The 21,966-nt window shown below is 38.7% G+C and overlaps 1 protein-coding gene across 3 annotated transcripts in view; it reads left to right on the top strand.

The window, feature by feature from the left end:
• The window catches only part of LOC139150978 (cyclic nucleotide-binding domain-containing protein 2-like), a 34,920-nt gene extending 13,579 nt beyond the window's left edge, over positions 1–21,341 (top strand). For 2 of the 3 annotated variants that reach the window (XM_070723470.1, XM_070723471.1), the window contains exons 2-17: positions 5,942–6,021; positions 11,214–11,316; positions 11,867–11,941; positions 12,296–12,384; positions 13,409–13,482; positions 13,627–13,697; positions 14,414–14,497; positions 14,777–14,928; positions 15,766–15,826; positions 16,273–16,351; positions 16,816–17,045; positions 18,533–18,620; positions 19,072–19,142; positions 19,909–19,983; positions 20,288–20,422; positions 20,729–21,340. In XM_070723470.1, coding sequence (XP_070579571.1) covers positions 5,942–6,021; positions 11,214–11,316; positions 11,867–11,941; positions 12,296–12,384; positions 13,409–13,482; positions 13,627–13,697; positions 14,414–14,497; positions 14,777–14,928; positions 15,766–15,826; positions 16,273–16,351; positions 16,816–17,045; positions 18,533–18,620; positions 19,072–19,142; positions 19,909–19,983; positions 20,288–20,422; positions 20,729–20,872 — 1,611 coding nt within the window. In that variant the 3' untranslated portion in view covers positions 20,873–21,340. Of the gene's footprint in view, positions 1–3,502; positions 4,820–5,941; positions 6,022–11,213; positions 11,317–11,866; positions 11,942–12,295; positions 12,385–13,408; positions 13,483–13,626; positions 13,698–14,413; positions 14,498–14,776; positions 14,929–15,765; positions 15,827–16,272; positions 16,352–16,815; positions 17,046–18,532; positions 18,621–19,071; positions 19,143–19,908; positions 19,984–20,287; positions 20,423–20,728 lie in introns of those variants that run through there. The other variant, XM_070723469.1, reaches the window with a different exon arrangement.
• Positions 21,342–21,966: the final 625 nt, after the last annotated feature.

Below are 21,966 nucleotides of genomic sequence, written 5' to 3'. Positions count from 1 at the left end.
TTCTCAGACATTGATGATAAACGCATAAATTATATTTTACAACTAAATAATTTTCGAGTAGCGACTCAAGTATGTTTACCGCAAAGAGCCTAAAATTAATCGCCAAGGATCGAAATAGTCATATTTTCAAAGACAATATGGCTTAATAATGGGAATCTAAAAAATCTCTTCGAGGATTGCTGTGGTATTTTTGCTGAATAAAATGCAACTTATAAGATACAGTTAACAGGGCTTCAAAGAGATACAATGTGTTATGTTTAAATGGTCGATCACTTTATCTCGGATTAGTAGTTCCTCGCTATAAAACAGATTGCATTTATAGCTTCCGGGGCTCGAAATTCCGTTTTTTGAAGATGTTAAAGTGACGTTTTCAGAAACGTAGAAACATGTTGTTGTGAATAAGATGTACTGAAAGGTCCGCCATATATTCATCGTTGAACTGTCATAGGATTTAAGCTAGAACGCGCCTCGGGGACAGATAGGCGGACTCTCAAATTTAATTCTTTTCTGACAGACCACTTGTGGGGTTCATTTTAAAGCTCCAGGTGAAAAAAATTCACCGGCTCAGTTTTTCGAAATTCGAAAATTTTATTTTTCTCCATAGAGTTAATACAGGGATGGTGGCCATTTTGAATATTAAATATCGGTAAATCTTGGGTTATTTGTTTCTGTAGTACAAAAATTTGCACGGTGACCCCCCATTTTTATTCTTGATTTTGAAATAGAATGATTGAAAGATTTCTTACTGAAAATTTGACCAAAGTTTAAGCCTTTCACTTTCGAGGCGCATACTACCTTAACGTAAATTCTTGTATTCACCAGCCTTGCCATGTTATATTTTTCACTCTATATACGTTAAATTTTATTAAAATATTAAAAACAGGTTCAACTAGTCATTTATCTGTCGGTATGGCAAAACACTTTAAGGTGATCACATCAGCCGAAAAAGTTGTACCTACAAGTATCAGCCGAAGTAACGGTGCCGATAACAAGATGCTGAAGGACGTCCGCAGGTTGCCCAGTACGATACCACACAGGCCGATGATCGAATGAACTTGCACCCAGCTAGGGGGTTATCACCACATACCCTACACTAAGTTATCGAGCATAAATTGCAAGCTCTCGTTTTACAATGCAGGTTTCAATTATGCATTGATTGTCACCACAACACTACTATCATCGTCCGCTCGCACGGGTCCATAACTTCCCACTTGTTTTCGTGGAGCATCTTGCCCGAACAAGGGACCTTGGTAAGGGAAGATGCACCAATATGGAATGCATTACCACCTTGTAAGCGTACACGAAGACGAGTCTAAAGGCCCTTCAGTAAGCGTTTTGATAGTGCTTCCTTTTCCAAATATTGCTAACGTATTTTTTTATTTCTATCCAGTCACATTTTGTTGCAGATCATGCAACTTTGTCGGGCCGTTTTTATTCGGCTTTTAATTGATTCATCTTTGTTCATCTTTTCAGCATTCAGTGCTCTACTGCACATTTCTTCTAAGCAATCCCTCTTTTATATTAAAACGTTTTCTGGTTTTTATTGGTCTATGTACAGAACCATGACGGATGCAATGTTTTGTGGTATTATGTTGTTGGATAAATCTTATCTGAACCATTGATTGATTAAGCAAAGTGCAAACTTAGCAAAGTTCAACGGTTTGAAAAAAACAACTGTAGGGCATGAACTCACTCGACAAAAATCACAATGATGAATAAAGATTCCCTAAAATACTCAGCAAACTAGGCGCATATCAAAACATCATGAAAAAGAACAGCGCCATTACATCGTGGCTCTAAAAAGTGCCTTGTGTCAGAATAATCATGGGTCGGGGTATCCAACGAAATGACCCATGACTGACCAAAATGACCCATGACCGACCGAAATGACCCATGACCGACCGAAAAATTCAATCACCCCTATCTCGAAGTCCAACTCTTTTGAGTACCACTAAGTTTATCAAATCGTGTCATCAAATTTGTCCAAAGTCGATCCAATAATTGTGAATGGATAAAATGTAGTTAAGGGGATAAAGGGGTACTGGATCATGCTTCATCTGGGTTGCTGAGGAAACTTGACTTTCGTAATAAAGGATTGGAATCCTTGGAAACAGTTCTGACGATCTCAACTGTCTATCTTTATATCGCCCTCAACGGACACATGGCAACATCACTTTTAGTAAAATGCCCTCGGTATCGGTAGATTTGTCTTCAAGGCAAGTTATGCTGATTCGATTGTCTAGCAGAAGGTAGATGTTTATATGTTATGAACTCTTTGAGATAAAGGGCAATCTTCACCGTGTTAACGGGGATGATATCGCTCACTGATAAGCTTCAGACGTACCATCACTCAGTTGATTAAATCTCACTCAGTTTAAAGATTTCCTGACAACACCTGTACGTTACATAACACTACATGAACGTGTGTATAGACAATTACAGTATACACATAGCAGAACTATATACACTTGGTTGTGTCCAAGTATCAACACACTGTGTTCCTGAAATTCCGTTGGCTCGCATCAATTTGAACAAGGCAATTGAAGGACTTAAATAAGGAAAGTACTTGACAGTGTCATTTTCCTGATTCTGTGGACGGGTATCTTATAGTGATATGTGAGCTCAAGGAACTTGCTAAAACACACCAAAATAATTTTGGATACAGAGTCTATTCTGAAGGTTTGCAGAAAGTATGATGCACAGTGGGCTGTTAGGCATACTACAAAAATGTTAAATTTCAAATAAATTTGAAGTTTAATGTTCATGAACTCCTAACTAAGGTTCCAGAGAAGCAACCTAAGTGCTATGATATAGAGGGATCTTAAAATAACGGTTACATGCATTGTGGAGCAAAAACTGGAATTAAACCCCAAATCCATGTTTTCTTTCCATTTTGCAAAGACCCGCAATGAGCAAGGTTTTCAACAGAGTTTCACAAAGTTCTCGTAAATTTATTGTTGTTATTATTATAGGGATTTCTGTATAAGTTGAACTAGTACTTTACAGTGTATCGATGACAAATATTTTAAAGTCTTGAAAGAAGAATTTAAAAGCTGCCAAAACAAACGTGACAATAAGATCAACCGAATTTGAATGGACCCGTTCTAGCATATCAAACTTTTCTTCAAGGTGGTTTTTCTTGATTAAACGCCTTAGAAACATCGATGGAGACACAGAAACAGGTGATAAAAGGTTGATTTGAACAGTAAACACTGACTAGTAACATAGCACACACATCTGGCTATCCAAGCCAGAAACAATAAAGTGATCTTTTCAGACCAGTCGTACCAACATTCCCATGTTATAAACCGCTCTCCATTTAATAACTCAGTGCTTCCGTGGTGCCTTTCAGTGGCTATTCAAGCCCTGAACACAGTGGCAACAAAATATTGACTTAACTCAAGACTTTGGCTTCTTAAACCGCCCTCTGTACATTTCTACGCAGGGTTACAAACGTAAATGTAGGGTGTGGGCAAACGCTTGGTGTTTATGGCATTTTCTTAATTTAAAAAAATCTACCGCTTAAAGTCGTCAGGGAGACTGTTTATCACTGCTGGCGAACGACGAGCGACTCCATAGCTTCAGTGCACTCGTTGATCAAAGTAGTAACCGATAGATGTGTTTTACCCCATTCAAAATGGAATGTCCCCGGGTAAAGTTAATCAATTGTAAAGCTACATAGCGATGATTGACTGTAACGACATAATCAACCGCGACAAGATCGCACTGCCCCGTTTTCACTCTATTTTATCGCGTCAACATATTGGACAGTTGTCAAGAAGTCCCCGCCGCTGAGCTCTGGCACAATGCATTCGACAGACAGACAGACCTTCTAAAAACTGATTCTAAGGGGACCCACCGTTTCATTCGACTGTGGTGCGTTATGAACGACCAGGGCACGAACCGTCAGCTACATAAACGAGATATGTCATTGTCATCTGTTCCGAGCAACTGCTGAAGCCATACCTGTGGAAAGGATTCGTTGTCATTGCCACACATCGCTGAGATCAACTGTTCTAAATTCGACATGCCGACAGTGAGTGTTCGAAACGAAAGGAAACCCAAGAGTCCAAGGCTCCAGTCACCCGTGTTTAACTTTTCTTCACCGATACCCATCTCTAGGAAATGGACACCAGGTACTAGTGCACCTAACCCGGCAACCGATAGCCTGTCCATCAGACCTAAATCTTTGGGCACCGATAATGGAAGCGATACGAAAAAGGCATCGGCCCCTGAAAAGCGGCCGAGCCGCGGATTTTCTGACTCTTTGCGGATGAGTCGAACCCCCAGTAATCTCTCTGTGCCGGACATCAAGCTACCTGAGACAGAGGACTCAACGGGTCGAAAGGGAAGTGTTACTGGCTCTCAACCAGGGTCAAGAGAATCGCTGAGACTGGGAAGTCCTATCAAATCAGAGGGGTCTGAAACTCAATGCATTTCTCCAAATTTTCCGGTCTCCCGTAGCAACAGTTCAGGTTCACTCTCTCCGGTCCGAAGGGGTTCCCTCCGTCCATCCTCCCAAGAACGACTGTCTTCATCTGGTGGGAAGAGTGCCAACCAGCAAAGACCCGGTTCGCTGGAGCGGCGCCCGTCTTTTTATTCGGGTCGGAAAGTACAAAATATACTAGATCTTATACCAGACCGACTAGAAGTGACGTCACCTTCAGATCGTCGTAGAGGTTCATCGACGGTCACCTTTGATCTTCCGTCTCGTCAGTACTTGAGACGAAGGAGGCGATCAAGAATTCCGGACACTACTCCGTTACAAGCTCCATCGAATGCCACGGCACAAATGAATGCGGTTAACGAGGTTTCGGAGGTTGGTTGTAAAACAAATGTTTCACATGTCCTAATACTGCTACCTGTCTCTGAAAGTGTGATCTACAAAATTCAAATCGACAGGCGAATTTTACAGTTTCCTGTCTTAATTTCAACAACGTTTCGATAACGATAAATTCTCTGTCTGTAAGGATAACAATCCCTGTCAGGAACGGATATCTTTTTCACCCCTATTCAACGACAACTTGACGTATTGTAAACTTCAAAGTCGAAGAAAGCCACTTGTGAGAAGTTAGCACAGACGAAGCGTCCCTCAGGATCCTTTTTAAACGCTCTTCAAAACTTTGTCTCTGCTGTCTGGGAAACAAGCCCGGGGCGTCGAGAAGTCCGAGTCCATCTGACGCAGTTATTCTATCGTCCATTGAATTCATAGGTGTGTCAAGGGATGATACGGCACATAGAGAGAAGTGTTGCATCAAAGATTTAAGTGATCACGTAAATTTCCTTTCAGTTGGAAACTGTTGTTTCGAAAACGTCGTGTACAACATAGTAACTATACGAAAAAGCGTGTTTAGTCCCTTTTCTCAGTTGAATGAAATGCTCGAATTCAAATTGAAGTTGTTCAACTGTTTCTTCCCAAACAACTCAAAGTGCCGTTCAATCCTAATTTGCTTCTCATATGTTAAATCGTCACCTTCAATAAAGAAACTCATCAATTAGCTTAATTTACTTGTGATGTACCCAGCGCTGATCAAAGACACTAAATTCCTGCCCGCTATTCTTCTCAAAAGGCTTTCAGTTCTGGTTAAATCGGCTATTCATGATAACACGCGGGTCTGTAAAGGATATTTCGTGGCTCTCCTTGGAGAAAGTATCCATTATACCACACAGTCTATTAAATGAATTTTTTCTATAGCGGAAAGTTTGACTGTGGAAAGTTCAGTTTAAGTGGATTGGAAAGCAAACCAAAGGAAAGTGAAAAATCGCTTACTGGAGATTAAAATCGTATAACAGACTTAATTGAATTTACTAGATTTGTTTTCTTACATGTAAAGAGAGGATGCTAGTATTTGGGACTCGCCCTCCGTCAGTTGATCACGACAAGAATTATTTAATTTTGAATTGTCTCAACCACGTCACCGTCTTTTCTTGTCTCTTGCAGATTTCTCTAATCGATCGTTTCCGCCGAGCAGCCAACATTGTGTACGTCTGCGCAGTGCTGTCAAAACGCGGAAATCGCAGGTCAGTTGAAACAAATCCTATCTTTACTGTCAATCTTCGACTACACCTTTCTGCGACTGGTTTTGTTGTGATTTCACTATGCTAGAACGGGATAATGTGTTTGAACCGAGACTTGTCACCACATATACAGGTTTACAGTAGGACACAGCTAGAATATTATACGTTAGTCTTGTGTTGTAGACCATGTAAAAAAAACACAAAACAAAACAAAACAAAACAAAACATGACTAAGAACAAAATAAAGTGACTACTCACAAACACTGACTGATGAGTATTAATTCTAGTCATGAATATCCTGATTGCAGTCGATTTTGACATCATAATTTGTATTTAGACGTACAAAGTAACAATAAACTGGAATCATTACAACGAAGAATATTAAAATATTCCCATATGATACCCACCACGTCAAATGTATGTCCCACACCATGATAAACTGAACACATTTTGCCTAACACTTTCACAACTATTGAAGTTCACTTTGGCAGTTAAGTCACGTGATATCTCAGTTGCATGGTCAGAAATTACACATATGTCGTCGTTCATAATTTTCTTCACTGGCTGTCCTTCAATAGTGTCTGCCAGAATTGATTCGGCCCACAGGACAAACTGGACGATAGGGAAAGTATCTCCTCGAAGTAGAACAGTAACCAGAGAAAAACATAAATACAGATTTGTTTTACAATTTCCTTGATTCAGACAACGCATAATGTGATCCTTACAGTCTATAGAAAGAAAAAAAAACAATTCCACGCGGTAGACGATGACCAAGATTTGCTGAAGTCTAAGTATTTTTTCCATCATGTGAATGGAACAGCTTTGCTTGCATTTTGTCCACCTATCACATTTTACGTCTGCAATTTTCCACTAAACTTGTAAATGGGTATAAGTCGTGGGGAATCATTTCAAGCACGAACCTTAAAAACATTGACCTAGATGTTAAGCTTCAAGAACTGTAAATATTATTTTTTAAGAATTTTTGTTTGCATTACAGATTTATCTCAGCTCGTTGTCCCGCTAAAACACATACGCCGAGTCACGACGCCTACGTGTACGTGATTCAAGCAAATCAAATTAATTAGTACTATTGCACACGTTGATCTATCAAAATGTCAAAAAAAAGATCAGCTAATTTGTGCAAATGTTGTGGTTAAAGAATGAACCGTAGTGCCAAGTTATACGATTACAGGATCCAGCGGGGAACGTATAATAATGATATTTTCAAAACGTCAAAGTCAGACAAAGTTTTATAGTTTTTTAGAAAATTCGTAAAGATTACACACACTTGTATTGAAGTATATATTTACATAGGGGAAATTATAATTGCTTAATGAAATAGTGATGAAGTACGACATTAACTCGTAAAGTATGTCGTCTGGTGAGGATATCGTAGAGTGTTTATGTATGCTAGTCTAGCCATGGTTTATTATTCACTACAGGTGAGAATAATACAAATAGAACGACATATATTATAAAAAATCACATCGAATCGAATAGAGGGAACTTTGATGCTCAATCATTAAAGTTACTTAATTCCGCAAAAAAGACTCAGAACATGTGTATAAATCGAAAAAGTGATAACCGAACTATCTTTTAAGGTGAAAACTGGTTCAAGATTGGATTGATAGGTATGCCCTGAAATGTTGAAGAAACTTTGTTCCCTTAAACTTATACACAGTAATACCAGTTTAACAAGATATACTGCTATCCCTTGCATTTTGTCTGCTAGAGGTCACTATGTCGTAAATAGGTGTCCTACTCAGGATAACTCGTTTTCGCTTCAAATGGCTGAAATATTTAAAGTCTTTCCGTTCTTGGTAGCTGTCTGAGGACTAGGATTTGCGCACCTATAGCGATGATTAAGGTAAAATATGCCCCGGGAAAAGATATTCGGCCCGTCAAACTTTTACAATACTCTTTTAGTTTACCACCTGTGGGGGAAATTTGGAAGCTATTCATTACAAGATAGAAACTTGTCATGGATTGCTTGCTGTGAATCCTACGCACGTTTCCATGGCAGCAGCTAATTAAATGCTATGCTTCTTTATTCCCTTAAGAATAAAATAGATCGGACGAAAAGGTCATCAGAGTACAAAACAGAAAAGCAGACTTTAAGGTAGAATGCGCCCAATGCGTCTCGGGGACATATATCCCAACTCTCTAATTTTTACAATACTCCTATCATATGGTGTACCATTTGTGGGAATTTATTTGGAAGCTCGCAGAATAACTAAAATTTTCTCCAAATTTTTAGTGAAAATTATTGAAGTTTTCCCATAGCGATACCGCAGGGATGGCAGCCATTTTGAATTTAAAGAGTCTATAGACATCCGTCATTTTGTTTTTTGTACCAAAATGTATACGGTAACTCCTGAATTTTATTCTTGAATTCAAACAGGAATGATTTAAAGTTGCTTACGGAGAGAGTTTGAGCAAAAGTTTAAATCTTTCAGTTTAGCAGCGCCTACCACTTTAAGGCATTTCAACAGCAAAGTAGAAAAATATTCATGGTCTTGTGCAGACTACATTGGATTACATATCTTCTCAGACAGAAGCATATTCACCTTTCAATAATTTCTTCCCGATTTTCTTTCATTTTGTGTACGGGGAAAAACGAATTTTGACTACTACTAAACGCGACGTGCAGTGCCTACGATACTTAGCAGTAATAGATCGGTACATACACACAAAAATATCGATGGATTAATATAAGGCAAATACGAGTCAAAATAAAAGTTGGCCTTCTCCATTCAACCATGAGTTGGCAGATATAGAAAAATTACACACACAGTTTACAGTTTTGTTAGCTGGTTACATGCCTTCTATTCTTGTCTTGCTAATATTTGGATCATAAATTTATTGTACACTTAGTAACGTCGGCAGTTTTCTATAGACTGCGTGAAATCCTGCGTATTAAAGTGGCCGGCACGCGTTCGTTGATATGGCAACCGCGGTATGTCATTGTTTTGCTGTGGTGGTGACAATTTATCCACTCAAGATTTATTTAAATTGCACACACAGCGATGCATATTTGATAGCTCGCTGCTCAGGCTTCGAAAGAATGTATTTGTAGTGCCAGGAACGGAAATAAATGAAATGAAAACGATCTGCTTAGAAGGCTGGTAGAATGTCCGCTTTCTCCAGACGTAGATATGCGAGCCTCAGTTTCTTACTGTGAAGCACATTTCGCACCATTCTCGATTTCGTCAAACCAAAATCATGACGAATTGTAAAATGAAATATTTTCCATGACAATAATTAATTTTACTAAGGATAATGCCCAAGTCTACATATGCATCCCAAGGACGTAACGTGTAAACATTGCACAACTTTTTACGTCCGTGCTCATTGCTATTTGCCAGCAGGATGGCCGGCATAAATTATAGAATGCATTTTACAGTAGGATGATTAAAGTTTGCGGAGACAATTTTACATGCAGTGCCGAACCTATATATCAAAACTATAAAACAGTTATATCTCGATAATGACTGTGGGTATATGGTCTTTCTTTTATGTTTAATTGAAGCATAGATATTAAATATAAGAATTAAAAATAGATATGAAATTTAAACTTATTGCCATTTAAAGTTTACAATTACTGTTCCTTGCCAAATAGCTGTAAATGATGTAAGCGGTGCCTCTGATCAAGGCTGTATACACAGGCTGACAGTAGTGGATACGGTATAACCACACAGACTGGTTCTGTGTCGATCTTAGACGCTAAACGCATACCTGGAGGGCATGCACATAGACTGGTAGACTGGTAGCAGGGGTCTTAGGGAAAACAAATAACTACCGTGTGTAGCTGTAAAAACAAACCAGGCTTTACTGTTATTGTCGGTTGCCACAAGTAGACTTGCCAACATCTTCTGTCCACTGCGGAATTCTTACCTTTGCAAATTGACTCCAGCATCTGGACAAAAGTAAGCACTAAATGCGCCAGTCAAATTGTTTGTCTTAGGAGTCGTTTTTTTCTAGGCAGGCCTGATCGTGCCAACGAACACAGATGAAATTAGGCGTGAGTTTTTTTCAGTTTGCATTTGTGTCATGGGAGTACCTACAACTGCCTGAGAATGAACCTTTGTGTGTAAGTCAATAGGAACTGTGTAGGGCCTTGAAGGTTGACAAATAATGATAGCAAAGGAGGCGAGTCCCCTGAGCATTTCGAACGTGTTCTCCGTGAAGAGATCTTTGTCTCCTTGCAGAGCCCTCTTTAAGGATTTGTTTGCATTTAGTATGATGAAATACTACTGGAATGTCAGGTTGTTCTTTAAAAAGGCTCGACTGCACGATGCAATAACACTCTTTGGCCAATATGGCAGCGTTATCAAACAATGGAATGAAGTTCGAGGGTTTTAGACCCAAATATTTGCAGTGACCGTAAAGGATTTCTTAGGATTAAAAAGCTCAAACAAATGAGTAAAATTGGATGAACCGAAAGGACGGAAATATCAAGGTCTGAACAAAAACCAAGCCACATATTTCTGCTTGGTCTGGTAACGTGCGTCTCGGGAGTATTTGACACCTTACATATAACACGACATATAAGCCAGAGAGCTTCATGCAAACTCCAATGAAATAGACGTCGTGAACACATGAAACGTCTGTTGACGTTGGTTGCCCGCTGATATTCAGAACCGGCACAATTGAAAGACATTCTGTAATAAGTTAATTAAATACAGGATGGCACATCGGTATACAAGTGTAACGCTCAGTTTCGGTATCCTCAAAATGATATGCAAATAAGTATAAGTAAAACGACGCCAAAGTTAAAACGGGCAGCAGTTAACTCTGTTTACATTGCTCTTGTTCAACATTAAAAAGTACACAACTTTCACCGTTTCTAATCCATCATGGAACCCCAGTGGATGCACTTAAGGAGCCTTCTGTACTGAGGGTCAAGACAGCAATTTAAATTAGACCTTCAACCACTTTACAAGTATATCAAATTTCTATTTTCTGTAAGGCGTTTTCGAAAAACACTTGAGACTATCAAAAATTCATTTCCTCATCATGATAATGAACGGAGAAGAGCGAAATTTACAAGAAAATCATCAAATTAAATTCTCCGTTAAATGAAACCACTGATAATTGAAACTTCCACTCTTTTTCTACATTTTTGAGGAAAACCAAAACATTGTAGTCGACTGTCGTTAAATTAGATGTACAAGTAATACGCATCTTTTTTTCAGGACACAACGAGAAACACGTGATCCATTACGTAATCTTCAAACAACAGAGGATAATTTTGGAGGCCTGGCATTTGATCCGTCCTACTTTAAGGCAAATAGACAGGTAAACATTGGCTAATTAATAGCAGTTACACTAACTAACAGTTTGGGGAGATGGATGGGCCAACCTTCGCAATCGGCTACGTACAGACAGTTAAGCTGACCTTTTGGCAATGCTTCTAAAACGTGGCCAGTAACTAGAACTTTTGATTATTTTTCACTATTAGTCTTGTAATGTCAACTACAGTTTCTTGTTATACTCCTCCAGGCATGCTGATACACCTATCTAATTATCTTGTCAACACATCGTTTTCTTCTCCTATACGTGTAAATGCACTGTTATTGTTTAGTTTACGTTCTAGTCCGGAGAATTCACTTGTCAGCAACAACGATATCACATATACAGACCGTGACTAAGTTGACAAACTGAATACAGTGAACATCAACATACTTAGGGTGTAAGACAAGATACTGTAGTTGAAGTCAAAAATAACAAAGTAAAAAAAAAACCTTAAAAGTTACAGTATTTTTCAAAAAGACGATATTGTTGATAAGTAAGACGGCCTTGCTCTACTACACCAATAATGAACACTTTTTAATGTATTTTCTCACAGCAAAGACTGTCAGAAGATTGTAAGCGAATGCTGACAACGAAAAGCACTTTGCGAACCGATTATGATATCAAATATGTGAGTAAAAGTTTGATATTAAAACCAGATATATTATTTATACTCATCAATGAAGACTTATATCTGCAAAAATGTTCCTTTGTTTGTTGAATAGCTTGGCAATGCATATTCCAGAATGAGGGGAGTAGATAACTACCAGGTTACATTGGAGCTATGAGAATTACAGCGGACGATTATACAACTAGCGTTGTGAATTTTTGTCATGCACATCCCACTCGATGCAATCTTGAATATTTTAGAGATGCGTGACCTTTGTAATGAAGAGGTTATTAGCTGAGGAACTGATTTGAGTCACGAATCTCAAAGTGCCTGATAAATTAGCTAACTTTTCATTGGTTGTCTTTTCATTGACAGATACAAATTGCTCTGCGGAATATCCAATCATTCGCCGAGTATCCGGTCAGAATGCAACAGAAATTATGCAAAGTTGGCTGGTTAGAAATGTAAGTTGCCTTATGTATATCTATGTGTCGTTAATTTTCATCTTGTGAGTTTAAATTTGTTATTAAAAATGAGTGATCTGCGTACTGTGCTCCCTTCATCGCCGAACTGTTTGGGTTGCCGCCACATTTTTTAAATTTATGCCATTTTCTGACAAGAATCCACTTTCTGACTGCTTCTCTTTGATGCCATTCAACGATGTAGAGATATTCTAACTTTCAAGATTTTCAGTAAAACGTTTTAGACAAGTCTGTGTGAACAACGAGAAAGATGAAAGCCAGCCGGTGATATTGTTTCATAATTTGTTCATTCGTTATGTGGTCGTGACCCTGACGGTATTGAACTACAAAACGAACGCCACGTGGACCTCAAAGAATAAAAACTTAACGACTAACCGAAGGTCATTCGGTCTGTTAACGCTTTTCTCAAAATGATCCACGTGTAGGTCTTGAAACCACTGAGTCAATACAGCTTAGGTCTTTAACGGTTAATAAACTTTAATGTCATTTTATTAATGAATCTGTATCAATGGTCAAGTGAATGTGAAAACTCACAGTGAACACACCTGTCTGGCGACCAACTAACACTATTGCAAGAATAAAGGCGTGACTGCATATTTTCTTCAGCGAGTACTATAGATTCTCCTTATGGGAAACGTATAGATTCTATGTACCTAAGCTGTTACCACTAAATTTACAGCATCTTGTCAACCATCGTTACCCATGCATAGTAAGGTGATATCACACTGTTCTTCGGGACCGAATTCAACTAAAGGTCGTAATTTCATTCAAAATTGCGGGCAGTTTCTCGCTTGTTTCCGAAGTTGATATTCCCAAATGCACGCACGCCAATCTGTGATCACGAGTTTTGCGAAAGTGTCGTGACATACTATTGACCGAAATGTTATGGCTCTCTCCAACATCATTGCAATATACAATGTACTGCACTGCAAGTTTTGGCGCGAAACTCTAATGATTGAAAGAAAACCCATTCAAAATCACTGACACTACAATTTTCTTGCTGCAGGTACGAACCAAATCGGTGTATTATTCGGCAGGGACACATCGCGCATGCGTTCTACATCATCCTCTCTGGCACAGGTAAGATCTATTCACTGCTACATTCTGAATATTCTTGTAGCTTGATATAATATATCGTATATGATACAGCGCACAAGAGGAGCGCAGCGTTTGTGTCGTCTATTGTACATTTTAATATTCTCAAACTGTACTTTCTACTTCTAGTGATGGTAACGGTCAATGACGGAGAACATAGCCGCGTAGTCTGTTTTCTCAAGAGAGGGGACAGTTTTGGTGTAAGTAAACACTTTAGAATTACCCCTGGAGGGTGGGGCCTTAGACCAAAGAGGGAACTATTCAAATGGTGGCTGAATGCAGTTCAAATAAAAGATGCAGATACTCGCGGCTTTCTTGCCATAATCAGAGAGCACGTAAATGCTCGCTGCACTTACAAAACAAAAGGCAAAACAAAGTTTAATTTCATCGTCGGGGTTATCGCCGGTCGTTCTGCTGAACGCAGTTCACACGTGCTTTTGAAAGTCCACCTCATGAAAACAAAATTTGGGGGTTTGTTAGCGTAAACTATACGACTCATAAACATATGCGGTATCCATTACCTCGCCTTTCTATGACTGATATACTCATGTGAGTACTGTTCACACTAACGATTCAGTTCAAATCAGATTGATCCATGAATGTCGTTTAAGACTGCTCACGCGCACACATGCCACATTCCCTAGTGGCTTATGTACGAGTGTCATTGTTATGTGAGATCTTGGTCGTTCTTTAATGGAAATCATGTTCCTGTAACGTTAGATGATGATGATGATGATGATGATGATGATGATGATGATGATGATGATGATGATGATGGTGGTGATGATGATGATGGTGATCATCATCATCATCATCATCATCATCATCATCATCATCATTATCATTATTACCATCACCATTCGTAGTATAAGTGTTAGTAGTACTCGTATTAGTAATTGTATTATTATCATTATAGGAGCTTGCTATTCTTCACAAAGAAAAGCGTGCATCGACCGTTATTTCCAGAGACAGCGTTGAATTGCTGGCGATATCAACATCGGTGAGTGAATTAAACAGCAGCTTACTTCATCGGTTACTTAAAACAAATGGAAAATATCCGTTTTCAGTAATACAAAATTACAAATGTTATTTCCACACCATGAAGGATTGATACAAGCCATGATATGTGCCGTATGATTGTAATCTTAAAACAAAACGAGTAAATTTAATTTTTGTTGCAGGAAAGACTTTCTCTGAATAAATGTAATTCTTCTGAGTGTTGGAGATTAAATTTATTTCTTAATGCAAAGTAAAATACATGCCTAGTGTTGTTTTACAGGACTTCGAGGATATCTTCATGGGTCAAGGAGGCGTGAAAAATGTCAACGACCCAGACCATCAAGAATTTTTAGAATCTTTGTACTTCCTCAACAATTGGCCGATAGAAGTGCTACACAAATATCCCAAGGAGTGTGTGTTCAACTTCTTCGGGTGAGTGTGCCTCCTTCCAATCACTGCGTCAGAAGATTTCTTGTCGAGTTGTTTTGACGTCTAACTCTTCAAGATATTTTCTTTCCTGTGCGTATATGTAAAAATGGCGTCAGACTTTACATGTACTTTGTTGGTGTTGAAAATTCAGTTTGTTATTGAGTGGCTACTCATGCAGTCATACCATCCAAATGACGTCATTCACAGATTCTCTCTATTAAACGATCCTACAAGTCCAGGAACTGTCGCTGAGAGTGCGCACGTCGATCTTTCTGATAAAATTTGAACAAGTCTAGACTAACCTTGTACTTTGAGGACTCTGTAGGAAGCATGGAGATACATGCAGATAACAGCCAATAGAACATTTCCTTGATGTGTCGATTACACGGGCTAACTTATGCTATTCATAGCGTGTAAGGCTAACCACAACCGCAGCAATATAGCAGTGTCTGTAAAACATTCACAGCATTAGTCTTGATTGCAGTTTTGAGCTAAGCTTAGGAGACTGGCTCCGGTGCATGTCTGCCATCAATATTCAGCATGACTTGCGAAAACCAATATATGGACACCCTGAATTCACCTCATACGAGCAACGTTGATAAGTAAGGACATGCACATAAAACTGATAGGTACACGACGACATTGGACGATCTTTTCATTGCTCAAGAGTATGCAATATGTTTGTGTTCAGGATATGCGAATGTAAATAAAAGTTGCAGTACTGTCGCTGTTGAGAGGGTGGCCACGATATCGTGTCGATTATTGTACAACAGATGTTAAACGAGATAAAATGTTAACACTTTTTAATGACCGATGTCTCCCATTCGATTCCCGTTTCAGGCGTGGTGACGTTCTTGTGAAAGACAGTAATTATTCGGATTGGATTTACATTGTCAAATCGGTAAGCAAACTTTTCAGGCCATCTAGTCGTCAAGGTTACCATGGCACATATTTCCAACTCATCTGTTTACATGGTTTATTCGTTCAACGAAACCATCAAACTTACTGAAGTTTTGGACAGTACGGCGCTCTTTTCACCAATGTTGCGTGCAGTATTCTGGAACTCATACAATGTCTGTGCCATGTGTTGCTTTAGCGCATGGCAAGTTACATCTAAACTGTTGCTTTCATATTTGAAATGTCGGGAATGAGCTTCGATTCCTTATAATTCACAATTTATTGATACGATCTGTAAAGTAGTGCGGTACGAAAGTGACCTCAGTAATATATCGTTTGTTTTTAAGAACTTGATAGGCGGCTCGGTCATAGCGTGCATCTGCTTGCGAAATTGATAGAGCAATAATTCATTTTCCCTACCTCGTTTCTGCCATTTATTCTCTTTCTCAGGGGAGCTGTTGTGTTTTAAAGAAACTAAAGAAAGTGAAGCCGCGTTTGAAAAAGAGATTGAGCTTTGGTGAGAAAGACGGTGAGAGTCCACAATATTAAGACACGTTTATCAGGCTAACCACCACATGACAGGCGCCTGACGTTGCAAATTATCGGTCGACAATTGTCGTCAACTGTGCTTCCGAATCCCGCTACTTCTCCAAATAAATAAATTGCTTTACATTTGTAACATAGTGCTTGAAACCCCGGGACACATATGAACAGAGATATATAAGCAATGAAACACGTGCTTTCTGAAAGCCACAACCGACAAACATTTCTCTGCCCATAAGTATTATTTTCACATGGTCAGACAGAGAGAGAGAGAGAGAGAGAGAGAGAGAGAGAGAGAGAGGAGAGAGAGAGAGAGAGAGAGAGAGAGAGAGAGAGAGAGAGCATAATTATATATTTTTTCGTTCTTACAGGGTTACCGTATGGAAGATTTTTTTCAGTGACCATCTCACACTCTCAATATTTTCGTTCTTAAAACCTTTTTCTGAACAGGAGTCTTGAATATTTTAGAGACTATAAACAGTCATCGTCAACATGCAAAGTTGATGCCCCTGTCAGACAGAGCGACAAATGTTGACAACTCGTCACTCGATTCCCTTGGCAACGCAACGGATACATCACCTAGCGAGACAACAGGGAGAGATTCCTCGAATAGCATCCACACCAACAGTTCTAATGTCGGAACCACCGCAAGAAAACGAAGGTTAACACCAGCTACAAAGGTAAGTACGCTCTTGAACGAGGTCATGGTGTCACATTGTTTTTCTCTCGAACGAGGTCAGTTTTACAGACTGTAATTTAACACCTGACAAAATACAATCGAATAAAATAGCACATTGCGGATCATTGCGTTCCTTTAATTACCATGGCAGCAGCCAAACTCAGATGTCCATGACAAACATCTAATTACAATATAGCCGGTGCTTTCTTGGGAAATTATCCGTATTTTGCATTGTTCCCACTTGTCACCTGGGAAATTAGCACGAGTTGCTTCACTGGTGCGTTAAGTGGCATCATTAGGTCTTGTTCTTAAAATATAAAAGTGTCACTTAAAATATATAGGCGTAACAATGTAGCAAAATATATCTAAAAAGGAGCGAGGTCACAGTATCGCTAATTGCCACACTTATCATTATTTCCCTTTTGTATGTGGTGGTTAGCATAACTTCTCTCTCAATGTGACTGTCTGTAGAATACTAGTATCACCTACTTTGGAATGAAGTGATGAGTATTTTTCTAAGAAAATGGATTCCGGTAGTTTATTTCTGATACAGCCGGCTAGCCATATGCATTTTATCGGAAATTTAAGATTTCCGGTTTTTTTATCACCAAAAATAAGTAGCTCGTGAAATTGTGAAATTACTATTTTAGACAAAAGATGACAACATGCCGTGTTGAGGAACAACAATGGGCTTTTACGCACGCCCTCATTACTTGTTTTTTTACCCGACACAAAGAGCTGAAACACATAGATATCATCATCAACTCTAAGGTCACTAATCATCATTATCAACAACAGAAGCAACCATCATTACATGACTGTCACCATAATCATTATGTAACCGTCGTCAACGATGATGATAATCACCGTGAATAGAATGACGACGACGACGACGATGACGATGACGATGATGATGATGATGATGATGATGATGATGATAATGGTGATGAACGCATAATTACATCGTAAATAAATTTATAACAGGAAATATGTGCCACGTCAACATTACAGGAAATGAGCATGACGTCACATAAATCGCCATGACAATAGCTGAAATGAACGTGCTTAATGGAGTCGAGTCATGAAATGCATGTATTGTTCGTGTTTCAATTGCACTGAAAATAAACCAGCACGCCATGGAATAAAACGGCATTAAAGTCAGCATCTAAAACCGAATGCATGGAAAGACTGAAGAGCTGAAATACAATATATCTCCGTGAGAATTTCAGTCAATAGGAAAGTTAGTGTGTGAGTGATGTGCACAGAAAATGGTTGGTCAAAGTGGATGACAGTGTATCGAAAATGAAATCTAAATGCTTAGCGACATCGTCACATTTCACAGCGGATTTGCTATCAATGTCGTTTTGTAGTTTCGGTATGGGATCTATGGTTTCTAATGCAATAATTTTAGCAAATTCGTAACTCAGAAATGCAAACTGAAACTATAGGCGTGAAGTAAGTGTTTTTGTTGTGTGTTTACGATTTCAGGGTGTTTACCTGTCGACGACCACCATGCAAGAGAAGAAAGAGAGGAAGAAAAGCGGCGGGAGAATGTCTGTGGTGACGAAAAAAGAAGGTATGTGAAATCTGGACTTGAAGTCAGGTGTCGACAAGAACCTTAAAAACTGTACATAATGCATGCTAATACTTGTATTTCAATATAGTTCAGTGAGAAGGATAAGAAAATATTTTTGTTTTATGGAACAAAAACAATAAAAATATTACCGGCAGTTGCAGCTATTGTTCCCTTAAAGGACTTGTCAGAAAATCCTCGTTTTGCAACGCAGTTATCTATAATCTAAATGTCAATTTTCCGTGACGTCATCTATTATTGCGCTGTTTCCTTCACAGAGAAGGGTAAGAAAATATTTTTGTTTTATGGAACAAAAACAATGATTACCGGCAGTTGCAGCTATTGTTCCCTTAAAGGACTTGTCAGAAAATCCTTCGTTTTGCAACGCAGTTATCTATGATCTAAATGTCAATTTTCCATGACGTCATCTATTATTGCGCTGTTTTCTTCACAGAGGAAGTGATACCGGAAGGTTTTGTTCAACAGAAAAGAACCCTAGCCACCGATTTGGACAATGCCAAGAGAGTGAGTATTGGCTTTTTTCCGCCCGAGGTTTTTCATGTCAGTGGATCACCAGCCTTGATCTATAATGATCATGTTTTTCCATGCGAACAGTTTCCCGTCTGCATCGTTTCTGGTGCAAGTCGCTTTTCTGTGATAGTGGCTTGTCTGAGAAGTAACAAACTTGTGATTCATGATTCGTGAATCTCACAACATTTCGCACAATAACTGAAAATAGACTCGAGAGAGGCAACGAAAGGACACTCATCTACATTGTAAAACTGTTGATTTCAATGAGAATGTTTGTTGGTGAGTTTTCCGGTAAATATGCGCAAGGTCTTTCAGTTTTTCATAGGCACGGAGACCGTCGACTGTGTAAACACTTCAACTTGAATTCAAGGATGTGTTTCTCCTTTGACTCTCCCATCGCAATGACAGAAACATAAAACGACTGCTTCTTTACAGATCTCCAAGTTATCGATTTTAAAGACTTCGATGAAGACGATTTCTTGACGTTAGAGTTGTTGTAAGGCAATTTCTTTGGCGAAAAACACTTCAAATAAAGTCACAATCGCCGATGTACTTTTAACTTTAATTATATCTCTGTCCGTTTGCATTATCTACAGTGTGATCTGTTCAAGAAGTCAGTCACATGTGTTTGTGTTTGCGCAAGACTAAAGAACGCTAGACACCAAACTGATATTCTTCTTTGATAAGTTTAGGCTTGAAAAGTTGCGGGGAAAAATGCCTCGCTCAACATTCTCAGATGTTTTGTTTGCCATTCATTTAGCCTGAAGAACGCACAGAAGCGGACAAACATCCGGTGTTTGTTGTGTTGCATACTCTGGAAAAGGGAGGAATCTTTGTAAGTAATTGTCTGTAATTTTTGTGTAGTTATTTTATTTTGACAACTTAGTGGTACATTCTTACTTACATGGGCAATCCGACACACAGGGATATAGTGCCACGGAAAATAACATTTTCGCCTTACAACCATTCAGCTTAGTGTTGAATCAGGGAAGTTTCTGCGTGAAAAAATGGAGAGAAGTCATAACTAATGCAGTCTCAATGTAAGAAATAATTGGATGGTCAGGCTTTATACACTGTCACTTGTATTTCTACCGCTTCGAAGCTCTCACTGAGTACATTCTTACTCATTCAAAATAAAGGGTCTGGCTCCGCTGGTATTTTTTGATCAGCCAAGCCTGAGTTTGGTCAGCAATGGCGCAGAGTGCATAATGATCAGAAAGAAGTTCTACATGGAACATACGACTGAAGATATTAGAAGGCGACTCAGACGACAGGTAATCACGAGTTTAAATGGTGGGAAAAGACTGAACCGATCCGTAAATTTTCTATTTCAAGTTTGAGGAAATGCTGCGGCCAGCAGTATCCCCCTTTTTAAGTATTCTGCAAGCAGTAAAGAGAAGTCAAATTGTTCCCCTAAACGCGAATGTTTACACCTTCATTGTTGTATAGGCAATTAAAATCACCAGGTGTACAAGTTCGACTGAAATAAACTTGACGGCGGGTTTGAAGTGTATAATCGTACTTTTGACGTTGATATGTGCCAGTGTACAATGATATGCATTTGTTCCTCGTTGACACAGGTCCAACCTTACCCGTCAGATGAAGAACTTCAGAATAGCCTGCAAGACTACATGAATTGGGCTGAATACAAAGACCAGACATTGTCTTCGACTGTCAACACTGTGGGTGCAAACCGCCTCCAACGGCAGCTTCTCCAGAAATGAACACGAGCTATTTTTCTGTCACGTAACAATGCGAACTTTCCTCTACGGCTGTCCATTTGTTTCTAGATGTGTACTCAGAAATTTTCGGCAGTTTGGTGACGTAAACTGAATATTAAATCTTACTTGAATTCAGCAATCAAAGGAACATGGAGACACCGTGTAAATTTGAAGTTCTCCAACTAGTGGCAAGTAAAGTCGATGAAGACGTGTGTCTTTTATCATTTGATCAAACATTTGTTTGACAAATGTGTGTCTCAATTGGACTGGAAACTTCAGCAGGGAAATCAGCCATATTGCACAGTAGAGTTGTGAGGCCTTTTGATGGATTAAGAAGATCGAAATTTTACAATTTGAAAATACAGGGAAACGGTTTTACAATTAATAGTTTCTTTACATTATGCGAAGACTATCATATCAAAGTTACATATATTTTGTTATATCGTGTGAAATAAAATGAATTTACATTATAAAATAAATTCTCTGGCTATTTTGTTATCCGATGATGTAGCTCCGCATCATGGTCCGCATCATTCATTACAAAACAAAATTGTTATTTTTTCTACATGGACTCTAGTTTCAAATGTAACATTAAATTTTTCAATGAAGTATCAAGTATTTAATTAAATAAATTTTCATTATTGATGCTAAATTGAGGTTTCCTACCCAAAAAATAAACCCCCTTCATTTTTCGAGTAAAGTATTACTAAACTTCACATTCTCTCCTTTTTGAAAAGATATAGCATGATTGTGTTTTCATGTCATCTTGATGGGAAATTTTACTTTGAAAAAAACAATGTGTCGGCTGAGTGCAAGGCCATCTTATGTACATTTACACTTTTGTAAACCATTGTCTCCTTTTCTCACTCTAATCAAACGTCTATTAGAACTTGCTTTCACACAATTGAAATTTAACCTCAGTGCCTTCCGATCCGAAACTTCTCGAGAAAGGTGAAATGAAACTACTTCATTAGCATGTAAGGCGCACACTGGACTCAAAATTGTACTTATGTTGAGCCCTTCCTTTCATTTCGAGGAGAATGCGAGGAAATTTAAATTTAGCCAAATTTTGTAAGTCTCTCTGCTGTAGAGCAAAA

Source organism: Ptychodera flava, chromosome 15 (genome assembly GCF_041260155.1).
Source record: "Ptychodera flava strain L36383 chromosome 15, AS_Pfla_20210202, whole genome shotgun sequence".
Classification (NCBI taxonomy): Eukaryota; Metazoa; Hemichordata; class Enteropneusta; family Ptychoderidae; genus Ptychodera; species Ptychodera flava.
This window is presented reverse-complemented; position numbering and strand designations above follow the sequence as displayed.